At 41.4% G+C, this 18,855-nt stretch overlaps 1 protein-coding gene across 2 annotated transcripts in view; it reads left to right on the plus strand.

The window, feature by feature from the left end:
* Positions 1-593: 593 nt before the first annotated feature.
* Positions 594-18,855, plus strand: part of MYB (MYB proto-oncogene, transcription factor) — a 37,809-nt gene continuing 19,547 nt past the window's right edge. Inside the window, exons 1-11 of one of the 2 annotated variants that reach the window (XM_032159533.2) lie at positions 819-875; positions 5,201-5,318; positions 7,133-7,204; positions 9,061-9,153; positions 9,397-9,617; positions 11,599-11,833; positions 13,103-13,183; positions 13,621-13,725; positions 15,013-15,267; positions 16,225-16,593; positions 18,179-18,321. In XM_032159533.2, the coding sequence (XP_032015424.1) occupies positions 853-875; positions 5,201-5,318; positions 7,133-7,204; positions 9,061-9,153; positions 9,397-9,617; positions 11,599-11,833; positions 13,103-13,183; positions 13,621-13,725; positions 15,013-15,267; positions 16,225-16,593; positions 18,179-18,321 (1,715 nt within the window). In that variant the 5' untranslated portion in view covers positions 819-852. Of the gene's footprint in view, positions 876-5,200; positions 5,319-7,132; positions 7,205-9,060; positions 9,154-9,396; positions 9,618-11,598; positions 11,834-13,102; positions 13,184-13,620; positions 13,726-15,012; positions 15,268-16,224; positions 16,594-18,178; positions 18,322-18,855 lie in introns of both variants that reach the window. The other variant, XM_032159522.2, reaches the window with a different exon arrangement.

The raw sequence follows: 18,855 nt of genomic DNA on the forward strand, positions 1-18,855 counted from the left end.
GATAGCTGCCGCCCACTTGTATTGAAGCGTCCTTTGTCACTAACAAGCTAAATTAGAGATGTTATTTATTTAAGAAGGAAAAAAAAACCCTAGCCAAACATCCTATGAATACATATGCTCACATCTCCTACTCCTACAACTCCTAATTTCCCCGTCTCCAGAGGGCACAGTTGTAAACCTTGACGAAAATCCAATCTTCTGTGCGGGAATTTCCCCCCACCGCTTGCCGCCCCCGCGACAGCGAGTGGGAGCTGGAGGAGCTCTGGTCCCGCTGCCCGGGAGCACGCGAAGCCGGGCGACCGCGGTGCGGCGGCTGGAGAGGAGGGGAGGCGGCGGGACTTGGCGCGGGTCGGCGCCGCCGCGGCCCGGGAGCGGGGTTTGCTCAGGAAAACGCGCCGCCGCGGCCCCCGGCCCTGGGCTCCCCGCCCGCGCGCCTCCCGGGCCTCGCGGCGCGCTAGGCGCACCGCGGCAGCGCGAGCGCCGAATGGGAGCGGCGGCCCGGCCGGCCCTGCAGCCCCGCGGGCAGCAGCCAGGGCGACCGCGGAGGCGGCGGGCAGGGCGCGTGCGCACTGCAGGGGCGCCAGATTTGGCGGGAGGGGGAGTGTCCAAAGCTCTTTGTTTGATGGCATCTCTGTTTACAGAGTTTACACTTTAATATCAACCTGTTTCCTCCTCCTCCTTCTCCTCCTCCTCCGTGACCTCCTCCTCCTCTTTCTCCTGAGAAACTTCGCCCCGGCGGTGCGGAGCGCCGCTGCGCAGCCGGGGAGGGACGCAGGCAGGCGGCGGGCAGCGGGAGGCGGCAGCCCGGTGCGGTCCCCGCGGCTCTCGGCGGAGCCCCGCGCCCGCCGCGCCATGGCCCGAAGACCCCGGCACAGGTAACGGGGAGCCGGGCGGGCGACCGAGGGCGGGGGCGCGCGGGGTCGCGCAGGGCGCCAGGCACCCGGGAGCAGGTGGAAATTCGTTCCGGGATCATCTGAGGGGCTGTCAGACTCTTGGAAGACCTGGAGCCCCTGCCTCGGCAGCAGAAGCCGCTCCAGAGACTGATGAATGGAAGAGTCTTTGCGGGAAATGTATCCGGACGTTGGGAAGCACGCCCTGCGGCTCATTTTGCAAGTTGCATGGGGATACATTTTTCTTTAGGGGGAAAAAGAAAGCAGCACGTTCCAGCCGGGGGCAGAGCGGTGCCCACCAGCCCCGGGGAGCCCACCAGGTGCCTGGCTTGATGCCGCGGGTGTCGGCGAGGGATCCGCAGCGTAATTGCTGGATGCATTGGGATATGTTTGGACTTGGAAGTGCAGAGCATATGGCAGATACAGGGAAAATGCTGGATTGTTTAGTAGCTGCAGGTAGTTCATTTAAATTTCATTCATTCTTTATGGAGGCGAGGACCAGTGTCAGCTGACAGGCGGCGAAAAGCAGATTTTAGGGGGATAAAGGGGTTTCTACTTTTGCAAATTGTCTTAAGACCTGGTTTTGGAGGTTCGAATCATTATTCTCTGAAAGGCTTTTATTTCCACTGCAAACATTGCACGCGCACCCACACGCGCCGGCGTCGCACATGTCACTGCACTTAGGGAGGCTCGCCGGGAAGATGGGTGCAATCCCTTCACATTTTTGGCCGGACAGATGGGAAGAGGGAGAGGAGGAGGGAAATGCTCGTCCGAACTGTCAGTTGCTGGTTCCCCAGCCTCCACCGGCCTCTGGACTTCCCCAGCAGCACACGCCGGGGCTCCCTGCGAGCGGCGGGTGCCAGGGCTAGCTCGGCAGCCGTCGCGGTCGCCACTCGGCTCAAGGGGACCGAGGCCGGCAGCACCCAAGGCCGCTGCCGCGCAACCGGGACGCGATCCCCGCGGGCTCTGCTCCCAGGCGAAAGGTCCCTGCGCGGCGCGCACACGTGGATGCGGCTGAGGTCGCCGCGCCTCCTCGCACCCTCCTTCAGCCGCCTTAGGTCGCCCCGGCCGAGGCGCGGTGACCGGACAGACCCTCGCGAAGGAGTTCTAGGGAGAAGTCCGTGGAGGCAAAGCAAATCCATTCGCCTTTCCTTAGGTTGTTTGATTTTCTCCTACTGGTTTGTTGTTGAGCCTGCGGGCGCTGGTCCCCGCGCGGCGCTGGGAAGTTGCAAAGAGCGTGGGTGGAGACCCTGCAGCAGCACCCGCGGGCTGGGCTGGGCGGGGAGCAGCGCCGGGGCTTGGCTGGGCTCTAGGGACGAGAGGGCGACTTGGGGGAGCTCCGGACTCCCTATGCCTCCCCCGGAACCTGGCCTCGCGGGGCGGTGTGCCCTCGAGGGCTCCACTTTTCGCCTTTAGGGCTTCACAGGACAGCTACCGGGATCATCTGTATTTTTTTTTTTTTTTTTTTCCGAGAGCTGAAACTGGCAGCAGGAGGAGGGAGTCGGGCAGGCGTGCTGGGAGGAGGCGCGGCCGAGGCTCCGCGCCCCGAGGTCTCGGCCGCCCCCGCGGGGCGGGGCCGCGCAGGTTCCCTGAGGCTCCAGGTAGCCCTGAGGGGAGGCGGCTGGGAGGGGCGGGAGCCTTGAACCTGCCTCAGGGGGAAGAGAAACCCGACTGCGGGCTCGGAGCCGTTTCTTGCAAGGGCGAGCGTCAACTCGGCAGGGATTATATTAACCAGGTCAGCGAAATGAGTTTGAACCCCTCCGAATCACAGTAGCGGCCACAAGGCACTTCCTCCCGCTCCCCTCCCTCTTCCCAACCCCCAGCACCTCTTTTCTTTTTCGTTTCTTTGCACGGTTTGTTTCCTTGACAGAATGTAACATTCATAGTTGTACTCTTGTAACCACACCGGGTCTAGCAGGTGGGGAGTCGAGTGCATCAACCCTGAAATCAGCCTTTGAAAATCCTCTGACTGTTGGGTCTGAGATCTTGTCAGAGCAGATAAAGGAAAAGTTATTTCAGGTTCCTTAGTAGAAATTAATCATGCTACTAGGACGACTTAGAGCAAGCAAATCGCATGCAAAGTTCAAAGGCGAGCCTGGGTGGCCAGCCTGGCAGGGAGACTCAGGAGCTAGGAGCGTGAGCAGCCCCGGACTCGCCCTGCTGCGTCCTGGCCCCTTCAGGTCCTGCAGAAGTCACCCTCCACCTTGCCCCCAAGACCTTGGTTTTGCACCTCTTTGCCTCTGTGCTTAGCTTTTAAGAGGCACTGAAGGACATGGCATGGTCATGTATTAGCGCTGGAAAGTACCTTAGAAATAGGATCCAAGCAAGCCCTTATGTAAAGGCGAGGAACTGAAGTCTTGAGAGAGAGGAAGTGATTTGTCCAAGTCATACAGCTAGATGGAGGCTAGACTAGAACCTTTGCCTCCAGAACCCTAGTCCTGTTGATTCCCGTGCTGTCACCTGACGTTGGCTGCCCCCTGCGGGCAGCTGAATAGGTTGCTTGTTCCTGGGTTGTTAAACTGCTGCCGAGAGAGAGAGAGGTGCTCAATGACTACTCTGAAAAATGTCCTCAGTTCTGAAAATGTGACCTCTAGATCCAGCCAAACCTGAAAAGTTAATTCGACTTGAATCTGTGACTGCAGTTTCAGATTCCTCTGGTTTTCTTGGTGTCTCGCACATTTCACAAGGGACTGCATTTGGGGGCTTTCCAAGGAGTTCCCTATGAATCTTTCAAAAGATGCAGACTTACACCTCTGGGCTTTATAGCTTTTTTTTTTTTTTTTTGCTTTACCATATCGTGTTTTATATTTTTGTAGTTCTTGTTCAGAAGTTGTTTAGTGCCTTCTGTTGACAGTGAAAACAGAACTAGACTGTTGTTTCAAAATACAGACACTAAATGAAAGGAATTATTACAGATTATAAATATATATTTCCTGGGATTTTATTTGGTGGTGGTGGTATTTTAAATTTGGATTACATCATGTCACCATACAACCTGGACTCTCAGATTGTTGCTTAAAATAATAGCTTTAAATTATGAGAACCCCCAATTCAGGATTTTTGGTAAGCACTTCAACTTCACTTGTAGGGGGCTGGTAATATGCATATGTGAGTTAGTTTGGAAGGACAGAACCTGTAATGAATATAACTTCTTTTTAAAAACAATGATTTACATTATGGTATGGCTTTATATCATTGTTTTTATTGGTCGTAGTTTAATGAGTTTCCCAACATTGCAATGACAAATTTTAGTGAAGTTTCTAAGATAGTATTTTTCCTATTTTAAGTTTTATAAGGAAAACTATAAAATAAACTGTCTCTGTAAAATTATTGTCATCTAATCAGTATATGATTAACAAACAGTAAGCATATAGTTACTTCTTCAAAAGTCATAAAATTTCCTAGGTTAGGTTAACTAAACAAAAGAAAAAGCTTTCGAAAATAGTAATGGGTTCTTTTAAATCCATGGATTTCTTCTGGGGAAATCCCGTCTCGATTAGGTTACATTTTATAATATTTCAAACACCATTCTGTCAGAGACAGAAAAAACAAGAGTAAGTAAGACTCTGACTAACAAGTGGCCTAATTATTCACTTAGTTACTCTAGAAACTAAGTATTGTAAACATGGGCACAAGTTGGATCAACCAGGCCTGGAGTTGTGAGCAATTTGGTATTAATTTTATTTACAAAACATTAAAGTTTGATCACTCAATGTTCTTATCTTTGCTTCGGTTTTAAAATCCTTTCCTCTTAGATTCTCCTGATCCTCTAGACTTTATGGGATCACTATAATTCTGTTTTGGGGTATACTACTTCTTGATTTTTTTCTTCTTTTGATAAAACAAAAACCTCATTGGAATAGCATAGTTGAATTGTTTATTATGTTTGAGAAATATTATTTAAACGATGTGACAAATGCCAAAGATTTTGAGTGTGCACTTACATAAAGGACATGGGTTCTTGTTCCTTTTCTTGTCCTTAACCTTAAGTTTTCAACTTAAACCACTGGTTGGAAGGTAGCCAAATGTGTAACTTGTCCCTGGTCTAATAGTAACAGCAGGTTCAGACATGCAGGGGAATAGGAAGGTGCCAGGTCCTTGGCCGTATCTGTGGATACCCATAACAGCAGAACCAGTTTACAATACTAGAGCAACAGAATGCAGCAAACAATCTTGTTGTGCAAGTTTTCAAAGTTTTGTCTTCATAACCTTTGAAAAGATTGTTGAAGAGTTTTGTGTAAGTTTTGTAATCCAGTAGTAGTCTAAATCCTCTTGTTTCAGCCCACGTCTACTCATTCTTATTTCTGCAGCATATATAGCAGTGACGAGGATGATGAGGACTTTGAGATGTGTGACCATGACTATGATGGGCTGCTTCCCAAGTCTGGAAAGCGTCACTTGGGGAAAACAAGGTGGACCCGGGAAGAGGTAACTAATCATTTTATCAAGATGCAGAAAATAGATAGGGTGTATAATTTATAAAAAACAAAATTTCAACTAAACTACAGGTGCTCAAGCTCATTAGCAGGCTCCTTGAGATCTTATCCTAGCCCACATGTACAGCGTGCCCTATGCCCCCCACTTCATTATATTATCCATTTCCACACTATTTGCAGTTCTTTGAATGTCCTCTTCTCATGTTAGGCTTCATCTATGTTTCCTTCTGCCTGTTGAGTTCTCATCCTTTTGTCCCGCCTCTTCTTCCTACTTTTACATTACTCATGAAGGCATCACCTCTTCTGTGAAGCCATCCCTGGCTTCGCCGGACAGGATTGGATGCATCCTCCTGTGATCCCATGCATGGGTGCGTGTTCTACTTTATTATTGCTGGGACATATATACCTCCTCCAGCTGACTGCAAGTCTGTTGAGGGTAGGGCTCATGTCTATTCATCTTTGTGTTTCCTGAATTTACAAGTGCTTGGACCCAAAGTAGGATATTAATAAATGTTCTTTCAATAAGTGAATGACTTGCTACTCCCAAAAACAAAACAAACAAAAGAATAAAACAAAACACTCAGAGAACTCATCTTTTTACAGTGTATTCATTTAATATCCTTGATATACTTAACAGATCCATCTGTATGAAGGTATGTTTTAAAAGCATCCAATAATGGATGGAGACACATCTGCTTCTCCTGTTTCTTTTTTGGCTGGCTTATCAAAAGTTTGATTTTGTAGGAATGGAAAAATATTTTAGAAGCAAAATTATTAATAGGTGGAGAAAAGTTTCTCTAATGTTCTTAAACATTTTTGCAACTAATTTTAGGTGATTCATGTTACAATAAACGGTACTGGCTCTTCTTCAGTTTCACTGTTCTCTGCTTCATTTAAACCAGAGCTCCTTTTAACAGGCAGGTAGGATTCCCAGAGAGGCCCATAGGAAATTCATATTTTACCTATTAAGATTATCCACTTGGATAATCCTTATGATACGGAAGTTCTGTTGTCAACATTGGTTTCCTAATTCTTGTGTCTGTATTGTACCGGGGACCTCCATTGTGTGTGAGTGTTAACCTTTGCAGAAACATAAGAAGGAATGCATTTATATACTTATGAACTGGTAGGATTGCGAATAGCATATAAACTAAAAGAACTGATTAGCTGGAAATGCTTAGTGTCTTTTGTGTTCTAACACATTTGGCCTATCTAAATCTAACTGATTTTCTTATATAGCCTTCAAATTTAATTTTAAAAATGGTCTTTATTTCTTTATAAAAAGTTAAACTAACTGGAAATATTCTATTTCTTGCTCAAGATCCTATTTATTACCATAGGTAAATGTGTACTGAATCTAGCACTGGAATGCATTTTTTCCTAACAGGGTAAAGCTGTTATTTATAATAAACACTCAATATATGCCAGGCATTATGATAAATGTTTTGCAAAATTGCCTCATGTAATCCCCAAATAACCCTGTTAATATCAGCCTCATGTTAATAAATTGCCTCATGTAATTCCCAAATAACCCTGTTAATTTCCATTTTATAGATGGCAATACGAAGGCCCAGAAAGGTAAAATGGTATACCCACTTTACACAATTAATAGTTGAGTCAAGATGCCAACTCTGGTCTGACTCTAAATAAATCTATACTCCCAAGTCCATATATTACATTAATATCTGCTGATTTGGATACTTTAGAGAGATTTTTTATTCTAGATTCGCTCCCTCATTCACTTTAACTTGAACAGAGTTATATAGTAAATAACTGATATCCTAGTATTACCTTTAAATGTCTTAGGATGAAAAACTGAAGAAGCTGGTGGAACAGAATGGAACAGATGACTGGAAAGTTATTGCCAATTATCTCCCGGTAAGTTAGTAATTTTTTCTTATAACAAAAGGAAAGCTTCTCCCAAAGATTTCTATAAAAGTATTCTAGGAGGAGTTATTAAGATAGTGTATAATTTTGCTCACATTTAAGAAATGGGAGAAATGCCCTACCCATAACTTATATTTTATATTATAATGCATATAATTAAATTATTAGAATTTAGGTGATTAGAATCGATTATTATAATTTAGATTATCAAATTTTAAAAACAATTGCTTCTTTTATCTTTTCATTTATAGGATAATTAGTATTTTGATGATTTGTTACATGGTAGATGATTAAGCTTGATATTTCCTCCAAGTCAGTTTTTCCTAAATTCCCTTTTTTTGTCAATAGCAATACTTTTGGCACCAAGGTTTAAAATTCTGGAGACCTTTCTTGACTTATCACATTCCCCCAACCCCTACATCTAAGCAGTTACTAAGGACCCTGGAATTCCTTTATAGTCAGTCTCATCCTTTTCGTTCTCATGGCTGTGCTGAAGGTTAGGCTCCCGCCCTCTCATTTGGACTATCATGTAACTTCCTAACTGGCTTCCCCACTTGTAGTTTTCCATTTTTCTTTTTTTTTTTTTTTTTTGAGATGGAATCTAGCTTTGTTTCCCAGGCTGGAGTGCAGTGGCACGATCTCGGCTCACTGCAACCTCCACCTCCCAGGTTCAAGGGATTCTCGTGCCTCAGCCCCCTTAGTAGATGAGATTACAGGTGCCCGCCACCATGCCTGGCTAATTTTTGTATTTTTAGTAGAGACAAGGTTTCACCATATTGATCAGGCTGGTCCCAAACTCCTGACCTCAAGTGATCTGCCCACCTCAGCCTCCCAAAGTGCTAGGATTGCAGGCATGAGCTACCATACCCAGCCAGTTTTCTACTTTTCCATTCATCCCAAACACCATTGGCAGGTGGAACTTCCTAAAATGCAGCTGTACCTTATCTTTTCAAAACCAACCACAGTGACAGAATCTCACAAATTAAGTAAACTGCCTTGACCTGGCACACAGAGGCCCTCCTCTATTGCCCCAACTTACAGCTCCAGTTCTGTTTCCTACTTCCTCTCTCTAAGCAGGTTTGCTTGAATTTATTTCTGCTTTCCCTCCTCTGGGCTTTTGCTCCTGGTCTTCCCACTTCCTAGAATATTCTCCCTTTATGTCACCAGTTAAAGTTCTGTCCATCCTTCAAAGTCCTTATGAAGAGCTCTTCAAGACTCCTCCCAAGGAAACCATTTCTCCTCCTAAGAAGATGCTTCTCTCCTCACTTCAGTATCATTTTGCTTTGGTCTTTTCTTCCAGATGAATCAAATTCAGCCTCTGTGATAGTCATCTACCTGTCTTTTTCCTTCTTAGAAGATTACAAACTCCTGTAACATAGGACCTATCTTTTATGCATCTTTATTCTTTCTGCAATACAAATACTTTGGTCCTGGATTGAAGCGCATCTGTTGTCTGAATGGGAAGCAAACTTTAGTCTTTTAGGGCGGTTTCCATGAAAGCCTGACAACATAGAATCTCTGTCAAGCCTCAGGCTATGTAGATACTCTGCAAAAGTATCTGAGGTTAAGGTTAACTTGGCAGGCACATGTGTAGTATGATGGTCCTTTAGATCATGTGGCAGGAATGTTTCCCTCAGGAGGCAGAGTGTCTAATTTTAGATGCAACTTTGATATATTACTTGCATGTTCTGTAGCCTGTAAGTAATGAGGGATAGATGGGCTGTAAACATGCTCTAAAATGTTCTTAAATATTTTCACTGCATATGGTCTATGTGTGATTCCTATTACAACAAAAAATTCATGTGCTTATCACATTATATCTTGATTGTGGTGCATACTTTGTCTAGAATCGAACAGATGTGCAGTGCCAGCACCGATGGCAGAAAGTACTAAACCCTGAGCTCATCAAGGGTCCTTGGACCAAAGAAGAAGATCAGAGAGTAAGTTCTTTCTTCATTGGTGTGTGAATCATAATTAAGAATATTCCCAAAATGCTAATATTTTCCTATTTGAGGAAGCAGGTAAAATGGGCAAACAGGAAGTAGAGGACTCTATTCCCATATTTCCAATGAATGAAAGCAAATTTTGGAAATTTTCTAAAGATCTTGTAACACTGAAGAATGATTATACTGACTCATTACATAACTTTAAAACATAGGTTATTTTTGTGTGTTTGTCTGAAGGTGATAGAGCTTGTACAGAAATACGGTCCGAAACGTTGGTCTGTTATTGCCAAGCACTTAAAGGGGAGAATTGGAAAACAATGTAGGGAGAGGTGGCATAACCACTTGAATCCAGAAGTTAAGAAAACCTCCTGGACAGAAGAGGAAGACAGAATTATTTACCAGGCACACAAGAGACTGGGGAACAGATGGGCAGAAATCGCAAAGCTACTGCCTGGACGGTAATAATATGTCAAAAAATATATTGATCGGGAAGGATGAGGGAGTGGGTATTGAACATTCTGCTTTAAATGTATGGTGAGTAAATGATATTTCATCAGTCGTAAGTGTTTTTATTAGATAAACCAGCTACATAGCTTTTAGAGATTGAAGACATCTTAGAGTTTATTTGGTTGAGAACTTCCAGGATCCGCCTGACAGTGAGCCCTGGGTGAAGACATTTAGCTTTCCCCAGCCTCAATTTCCACATTTCCAAAATGAATCATACAGGGCCAGTGTTAGGATCAAGTAAAATGAATGTCAAAGGACTTGGTAAACTATAAAACTCTAAATGCATAGAAAGAAACTAAAGACAGTTTGTCTCTGGCAGTTCACGTAGCTGGTTAAGTGACTCAAAGGAACTCAGCTACCATTTTCCTGATAACCATCATTCATTTCTTTTAATTTTTTTAATTATTATTTTTTAGAGACAGAGGCTTGTTCTGTCACACGTGAGTGACAGAATGCAGTGGCATGATCATAGCTCAGTACATCCTTGAACTCCTGGGCTCAAGGGATCCTCCCACCTCAGCTTCTTGAGTAGCTAGGACTACAGGTGCACCCCACTACACCCAGCTGATTTTAAAATATTTTTTGTAGAGATGAGATCTTGCTATGTTACCCAGGCTGGTATCAAACTCCTGGCCTCAAACAATCCTTTCGCCTCCCAAAGTGCTGGGATTATAGGCATGGGCCACCATACCTGGCCACCAGTATTCATTTCAGTATACCACTTTGCTTAATTTTTTACTTCATTGATTAAAGAAATAATGTATTTCTTGAATTCTCATACCACTTCCAGGTTTTTTAATAATGTCAGGGTAATAATGCTTTCTTTTTAATGAACAAGGCAAGAAAATGACCTCATTATGAGGGATAACTATGGAAGCTCATTTTTGTCCCATTTTTCCCACTTAAGCAGTATATAATAGATTTTGTTACTTTGGAAAGCAATACTTTTAATGATAAATCTTGCATTAAAATGATGTAGATCGAAAATATTAAAAATAGTTTTATTCTTGAGCTTCATAATCCAGGAGAAAGTTTATATAGTATTCTCTAGTGATGCTCCAAAGCATTTGCACCTCTGTAGTTCAGTATAAACTTAGAAATTTTAAGAGGTTGGTAAAAAGAGGCCTTTCCTCCCATATGGCCTGAGAGGATACACTGCTGATTCTTCTCAAAATTAACAGGGCTATTGAACTTCCTCTTTCTTTAGCATACATTCCCCCACCCCCATTGAAATAGAAAAAGGGAGGCTTAAACGGTTTTTTTGAATTGAGAAACTGTTTTCCTGAGAATGGAAAGACTTTAGTAAAAATGCGTTGCTGTTTGAAAATATACTGGGGGTTAGGATCTTTCCCTTCGGGATCCCATTTTCCACTCTCTGTCTGATTCGGAAAACAATTGGGGTGGCTTTCAAAGGGTAGGAGGTTTTTTGGTCTCAAAAGTTCTCACTAGTGCTTTGAGAGATAAAAGTGAAGTATTCTTCATCAGCAGCATCTTATCATTCACCAAACTTCACCATGTCCCTCTCGTGGTGTGTAGGCCCTGCTGTGCCACATTCAAAGGAGTAATTTCTCCAAGGCAGCTGGAACTTTACATTGTGTTGGAATCTTGTACCGCAACCGGTCAGAATAAACATGAAGCATTATTGTATTGAAAGTACTCCTTTACCAAGGAAATGAAATGGTTAAAAGATACTGATATTTCTAGAAAACGACATGCATTCCAGATTGTGTAACTAAGAGCAGTCTATGGATTTCTAACTAGGCAATAGAGAAAACCTGATCTTAGGGGGTGGAGAAGAAGGAACAATTAAAAAGAGAAAACAACTATTAGGCCCAAGGGAAAGGTCTCTGTTAGAAACAGTTTTCTGTCAATTCACTTTAATCTGAATTGAAATTTTTGTTTGTGAAATTTGTGTGATATATTTCTGTGCAGAACTGATAATGCTATCAAGAACCACTGGAATTCTACAATGCGTCGGAAGGTCGAACAGGAAGGTTATCTGCAGGAGTCTTCAAAAGCCAGCCAGCCAGCCGTGGCCACAAGCTTCCAGAAGAACAGTCATTTGATGGGTTTTACTCAGGCTCCACCTACAGCTCAACTCCCTACAACTGGCCAGCCCACTGTTAACAACGACTATTCCTATTACCACATTTCTGAAGCACAAAATGTAAGCCATTCCTGTGAATCTAGTGTAATGAGAGAGATGGTTAGATTAGCTCCAGGTAATAATCATACTTTGCAGTTGTATACTTTTCAGAGCACTTTCCAGAGCGTGATCATGGCCAGTCTTCACCTATGCCCTTGAAGTAGATAGGGTGTAGGTATTGTTTGTTACCCCTGGTTTATGTCTCCAGAAACGAGGATGGTAAGTGCTTTGCCCAGGGTGACACAACTCATAGAGATAGTGCTGACTAGAAAACGAGCTGTCCGATTCTAACTTGCTGCTTCAAATCTAATTTGAAGGCAACCTTTGAATGTAAATTTACTTAAGGTACTATTGAAGAATAGGGGAATGGAGTCGCATTTGTAGATGTTTTTCTCTTCCAAAACGAAAAGGGAAGGTAGTATTATGTTTAAAGAGGAGAGAGTTTGACACTGAAATTCAGTGGTTATGGTACGTTTCATTCTGGCAGTGATCAGGCAGACTGTCTTAATTTATTCACTCAGTAAGTGTTTACCTTCTTACTCTGAGTCAGGAGCAGAACTTTGTGCCATTCATTTTCTGCTGTCTCCTTTTAGTCTCCATTGGATCAGTGTGATCCCTTCCTTATTTCTAGATATTTATATTTAGGGAAAGAGAAAATCCATAATAGGTGGAAAAAGAAGAAGAAAGAGGAAAAAAATTGAGAAACTTTAATCTTAAGACTAACAATAATAAATGATAAAACTTACCCAAGAATAGAGAGCTCATATGCAAATTATATGCAAAACATGTTCATAAATAGTTTTTATTCTTCTCTGTCTGTTCATGGATTTGACTACAAACTTTACAGAAAGGTCTCAGATGAATAAATTATCATAAGAAGTCCTGTGCTTTTTACTAAAACTCAAAATTATTCCAAGAAAAATATTTTTATTTACAAACAGCTGGTGCCATCAGTTTTTCCCATAGAAACAATTTTGAAACATTCAGTAATGTATTTTAGAATATATTTTTTATTTTTTTTTATTGTGTTTTTCTCTAATTAAGGAACACTTCCCAAAATTTAAATTACTCGTCAACACTTCCCAAGAGTTTTTCACTATGTTCCTTTAGCTGTTTAGCCATTTTAAAGGCCTGGCTAAATTTCACATTAAAAGGTTTTAAAAATTTGTTTAGTGTATTTTATCAGTAAAGTGTTTTTTTTTTTCTCTCAGTCCCAGAACAGGAAGCCAAGTCCCCTGAAGCATACGTAGCCCTGAATGACGTGGCCTTTGTTTTGTCTTTTGCATCTAGGTCTCCAGTCATGTTCCATACCCTGTAGCGTTACATGTAAATATAGTCAATGTCCCTCAGCCAGCTGCCGCCGCCATTCAGGTAAGATCGTTGATCATTCACTGTTCAAAGCACCAGTTTTAAGAAATGCTTATTTCTTTCATCTAAACACATATTTTCACCTGAGCAACTGAAGTCGAAAGGAAAGGGAACATGGAGAGGAGAGCAGAGTCTTGGCCAGCAATCTATTAATCTTGTCTCCTAGAATGAGTTTGCTCTGGAATTTTCTGATTCTTTGATGTTGCAAGGTGAAATAACTTATCAGTCAGCATCCACTCTAGCCTGAGATTTCACATCGCTCCCTTAAGTCTGAAATAACATTCACAAAGATTTCTGTAGGAGCCAAATTTGGTTGGTGGTGTTGTCACAGTGAGGCTCTTTGGGCTGTGTGGTACCTCATGACTGTATTGGCTACACCCATTGTATTTGCAGCTTCCAATCAGAACTTTGTCTTTATTTCCCTTACCTTGTAATTGCAGAGACACTATAATGATGAAGACCCTGAGAAGGAAAAGCGAATAAAGGAATTAGAATTGCTCCTAATGTCAACCGAGAATGAGCTAAAAGGACAACAGGCGCTACCAGTAAGACTGTCATCATGTGCTTGAATGAGGGGATAGCAGCTTTGCCTCAGTTTACCTAAACGCTCTTCTCTTCTAAATATTACACTTACCAAGGCTCCATATGTCCATTCAGAATGTCTCAACACAAGAAGTTGCTTGTAGTAAAATGTAGTTGGTATCAGATTATATGCTGATTAAATTGGAAGCAGTCTTTTTGTAATTGCAATAAAAATACAATATCCACTTATGATTGTTACCATCAATTTTTTTTTCTTCAGAAGGACTATAATCAGTTTAGACTAGCAAAGATAAAATGAATGAAAATCTGCATTTTCTACAGAGCTATGTATCTATATGGTACCATTTTGGTTTTTTCCTATTATTTTTTTAACCTATATTTTCATATTTTATAATTTCAGACATGATTTGATGCATGTTCAGTATATACATGTAAAAGGTTATATATAAAACCTCTTCATAAATAACATTAGCTGCTCTCTTTTATTTGCATGTGTGAAAGTTATGTGGGCCATTACTGAATTCTGACATCTTTAGCGACTGGGCAGCCAACTGGGATGGCTCCATGTGCTTTGTAACATATGTAGTTAACCAACAAAGACAATAAAAGAGAAGTGATGCCCAGTAGGTATTCCTAGGGGTAAATTTATTTTTTGTTAAATAATAAGATGATTATGTGCACATGCTAGTTCGACCACTTTTTAACTTTAGTTAATGTTTTGCAATTTCTCCTGTTGTGTGGTCATACTGTAAGGAGACTTCTGTTAATTTGCTCTTCTGCTTTCCTAACCACGTTGATTTGGCAGCGCTTCACTGCATCAGTGCAATCTGTAGCATTAGAAAGGGATAGAAGCAACAAGAATATGTGTAGATCAAAGCAACTCTAACTCCTGAGTCCTCTAGCTTTTTTGTGGTTAGAATGCAAATAGGACAGTTCTTTAGTTCTTCACTCACAGCAAGCATTTATGGACCTTTGGCAAATTATATTAAAGTGGAATTTTAAGACAATATGATAATTATACTTCGAAATATAGACGTATGATTTGACATTTTTACAAAATGATAACAAGGTAATCATATAGGTACAACCTCTAGCACTATTAAAAACAGGGTCTTGCATTGATAAAAGGAAACATCTTGACAACTGTTTCATAGGCGTAAGTTTGGGATGATGCAACTACTCTTATCTTTCCTCCAACAGCATCTGATACCTTGTGCAACTTCATTGCTAAGTTCCTTCTCCCTTTCTTCTGTCCTCTCTTTATTTCTACACCCTTCCCCCTTCCTTAGACACAGAACCACACATGCAGCTACCCCGGGTGGCACAGCACCACCATTGCCGACCACACCAGACCTCATGGAGACAGTGCACCTGTTTCCTGTTTGGGAGAACACCACTCCACTCCATCTCTGCCAGCGGATCCTGGCTCCCTACCTGAAGAAAGCGCCTCGCCAGCAAGGTGCATGATCGTCCACCAGGGCACCATTCTGGATAATGTTAAGAACCTCTTAGAATTTGCAGAAACACTCCAATTTATAGATTCTGTAAGTAGAATTGTGAAGGGAAGTTAACGATTCTGGAAGATAAATTAGAAAACCCTTTTCTTAAATCATTACCATTTTCTATAGCCAAGATGTTATTAGCATATATTAATGTAAAGGTAGAAGTATGATTTTCATCTTCGTGAATATGTTTTTTCAAAGATCTGATTTCATAGCCTACCGAGACAAAAGTATTTATAAATACTTACAAAATGGAACTTTTGAAGGAAGAGTTTTTTTTCACATTTGCACACTTTTCCTTCAAAAGTCATATTTTTAAAGATAGTCAAATTGATGACTTATAAAGCAGAGCTTGGATTATGGGAACAGAATGGTGTTTGAGTTACTTTTAACTTTTTTTTTTTCTTTGCTTACTTCATGGTGCTTCTCTAGAATTTTGTCTTGCTTTTGAACAGCACATAAATGATTTGGCTTACTCAGAGCTGAAAGCAATCTTTTAGTGTATTTGAAGTGATAATCAGCTCCTTGGTCATACCTGGCTCTTTCCACAAAATGCTGATTATCGATTACTGGTCCCATTGCTTCACTGAGATGAATCATCTTTTGTGAAACAAATTTGTATTCAGCACCTCCTCAGCAAACACTTGGTTCCTTTCCCAGTTGATTAAAAATCCTTTATTGCACACTCCTTGGATAGGAGATGACCATTGCCATAATATGCCGTCTAGAAAAGGCCTTCATTTTGCTTTCCATTGCGTGCAGACGTAGAGTGTTGAGAGGTCCCTGCAGCACATCAGAGGGCCAGCCTCGAGGCAGCCCACTAGACCCCGCTCTACTGCAGTATAATAGAGCAACTGCTCATCTTGAAGCTGTTGCTCAAGAAGCCAAACCAACGGGCCCAGTGTTTGCTTTGTGTTGAGCATCTCTCTCTCAGTGCTGTGTTTCAGGTGATGATGGCACACACTGTCTCAAAGTTCTGTGCCTCCCACATTGTTTCAGGATTCTTCATCATGGTGTGATCTCAGCAGTTTTGAATTCTTTGAAGAAGCAGATTTTTCACCTAGCCAACATCACACAGGCAAAGCCCTACAGCTTCAGCAAAGAGAGGGCAATGGGACTAAACCTGCAGGAGAACCTAGCCCAAGGGTGAACAAACGTATGTTGAGTGAGAGTTCACTTGACCCACCCAAGGTCTTACCTCCTGCGAGGCACAGCACAATTCCACTGGTCATCCTTCGAAAAAAACGGGGCCGGGGCCAGGCCAGCCCCTTAGCCACTGGAGACTCTAGCTCCTTCATATTTGCTGACGTCAGCAGTTCAACTCCCAAGCGTTCCCCTGTCAAAAGCCTACCCTTCTCTCCCTCGCAGGTAGAACACAATTTCTGCACAGCTGTTACTCATTTTCAACAGACACCTGAGCCTTAATAATCTAGAAACTAATACTTCGGAACAAATGACTAATTACTGCTGCCTTCGCTGATTTCATTCCGTCGTTGAATCTAGCTGTTGCTAAGTTATACTGCCTCCCAAAGTTTAGGCTGTCTGCAGGCTAACTGTTGATTTTGGCATCATTCTCCCTCTTTTACTTTTTGGGTGGTTTTGAAAGATAGTTGCATGAAACGTACTTTTATTTCCTTCAACACTAGAGTTTAACACTTCTGTCCCTTTCTTTTTCTCTCATCTGATCCCTCCCTTTAAAATTGTTAACATCATTTCTTCCTCGTTGTTCATTTATTCTTATGCGATTCACTGACCCAGGGAAGGAGGGAACCAAATTGTGTTTATATAACATTTGGGTTGCAACTAGAAAATTTAAAGCTAGAAAATTTAAAGGTTCCAATTCATCTTTAAGTGGAAGAGTTTGGGAAGAGGATGAGAAACAAATGCTTAAGGAAAAACATATTTTTAATTTCAGTTTCTCAACATTGGCTCTTCTGAGTTGTGCCATACTATTTTACTAGTGCAGTTTTTGCTAGCGAATATTTTTTTTTCATACAGCTTTTTTCAGGCATGAAAATCACAGTTCTTATCAGAGATTTGTGTTCCTAAATTATTTAAATAATTAAAGTTAATAGATAATTTGGCACTGTAAAACATTTTTCCAATTGTATCTGTTGAATTTGTTTTAAGAACAGATTTAGGGATGATATAGGTATATACATTTGGGAAACACCGAATCAAACAAACTTAAGAGTAGGTTTCTTAGCTGGGCATAGTGGCATGGGCCTGTAGTCCTAGCTACTGGGGAAGCTAAGGCAGGAGGATCGCTTAAGCCCAGGAGTTCAAGTTCAGCCTGGGAAACGTAGCGAGACTCCATTTCTTTAAATACTTTTTTTTTGAACTGCAGGCCTTCTCAGAGTTATTAACATGCCGTTGTGCCTTGTGAATTTCTGGGAGGAGATTACAATATGTTGTGTTTCCCAAATTTATTTTACCTTGGAATTGTTCAAGGAACACCTAGTTTTTTTCCCAGAACTTTAGTGTTCTGAGAGACCCAGTTTATTATTCAAGAATTTTCCACATAATGTAAACCTTCTGTAATACTAATTTTGGTTCATAGATTATTAAAGAGAAAAAACATAGTATGAAAGGAAACTATTAATTATTAACTATTATTTTCCCCAAAATCACTAAAGCCTTTTAAATGTTAATAAAGACCACATCTCATTCTCTTTAATGACAAGTGTCATTTATTGAGGGTATTTTCTCACAGTTTTGCAAGTTTTTCAGCATTGACCCTAAATTTTATTTCTTGGAAACCACACCCAAATCCTGGGTGCTCAATTGAAATAAAACAATACCCTAGTCAACATAACATGCTTGTTAGCATCTTTATTATTTAATATAGTGGGTCAGTAAAACATTCTTGTTATCTAGGTGTGATTTTTAAATTGGGGAGAATAAAGAATTACCATCTAATTTAAGTAATTTTTTTCTTTCTCTCCATATTTAGTTCTTAAACACTTCCAGTAACCATGAAAACTCAGACTTGGAAATGCCTTCTTTAACTTCCACCCCCCTCATTGGTCACAAATTGACTGTTACAACACCATTTCATAGAGACCAGACTGTGAAAACTCAAAAGGAAAATACTGTGTAAGTCTTTGGTTCAGGAATAAAATGATTTATCTTATTTACTTATATTTAATTAATGGAATATAGTTCCCAGATGTCTGATCCACTTGTATGTGCATAATTTTACTGACCATTTATCTATAATCATGTCCATTCCCACATTGAATATATCTGTCCTGGGCATATTACAACTACCTACAGGTAGAAGATGGGAAGATAAACTAGATTACCTTTTGTAACTTACTCCAAAATGTCCTATATATGCACAAGTAGTTTTCATAAAACTTTTCCATTCAGTTTGTTTGTTCCCTCCATAAGGCCTTCTTATGAAAGCCAGATTTTCAACCTCTTTCCTCTCTTATTATAAGCTTCAGAATAAGAACGAGTATGGTTTCTTACCTAGTTTGTATTTTTATTTAATTTTATTTGTTTATTTATTTACTTTTAGTTTGTATTTTTTAATCTTATTTTTTCTTTTTGAATTTATGTGTAGATAGGACCTCTTCTGACATCCCCAGGAATATTATATGATTAGAAGCCAAGGGATGAGTAAGC

This window comes from Hylobates moloch, unplaced genomic scaffold (assembly GCF_009828535.3).
Source record: "Hylobates moloch isolate HMO894 unplaced genomic scaffold, HMol_V3 SCAFFOLD_2, whole genome shotgun sequence".
Classification (NCBI taxonomy): Eukaryota; Metazoa; Chordata; class Mammalia; order Primates; family Hylobatidae; genus Hylobates; species Hylobates moloch.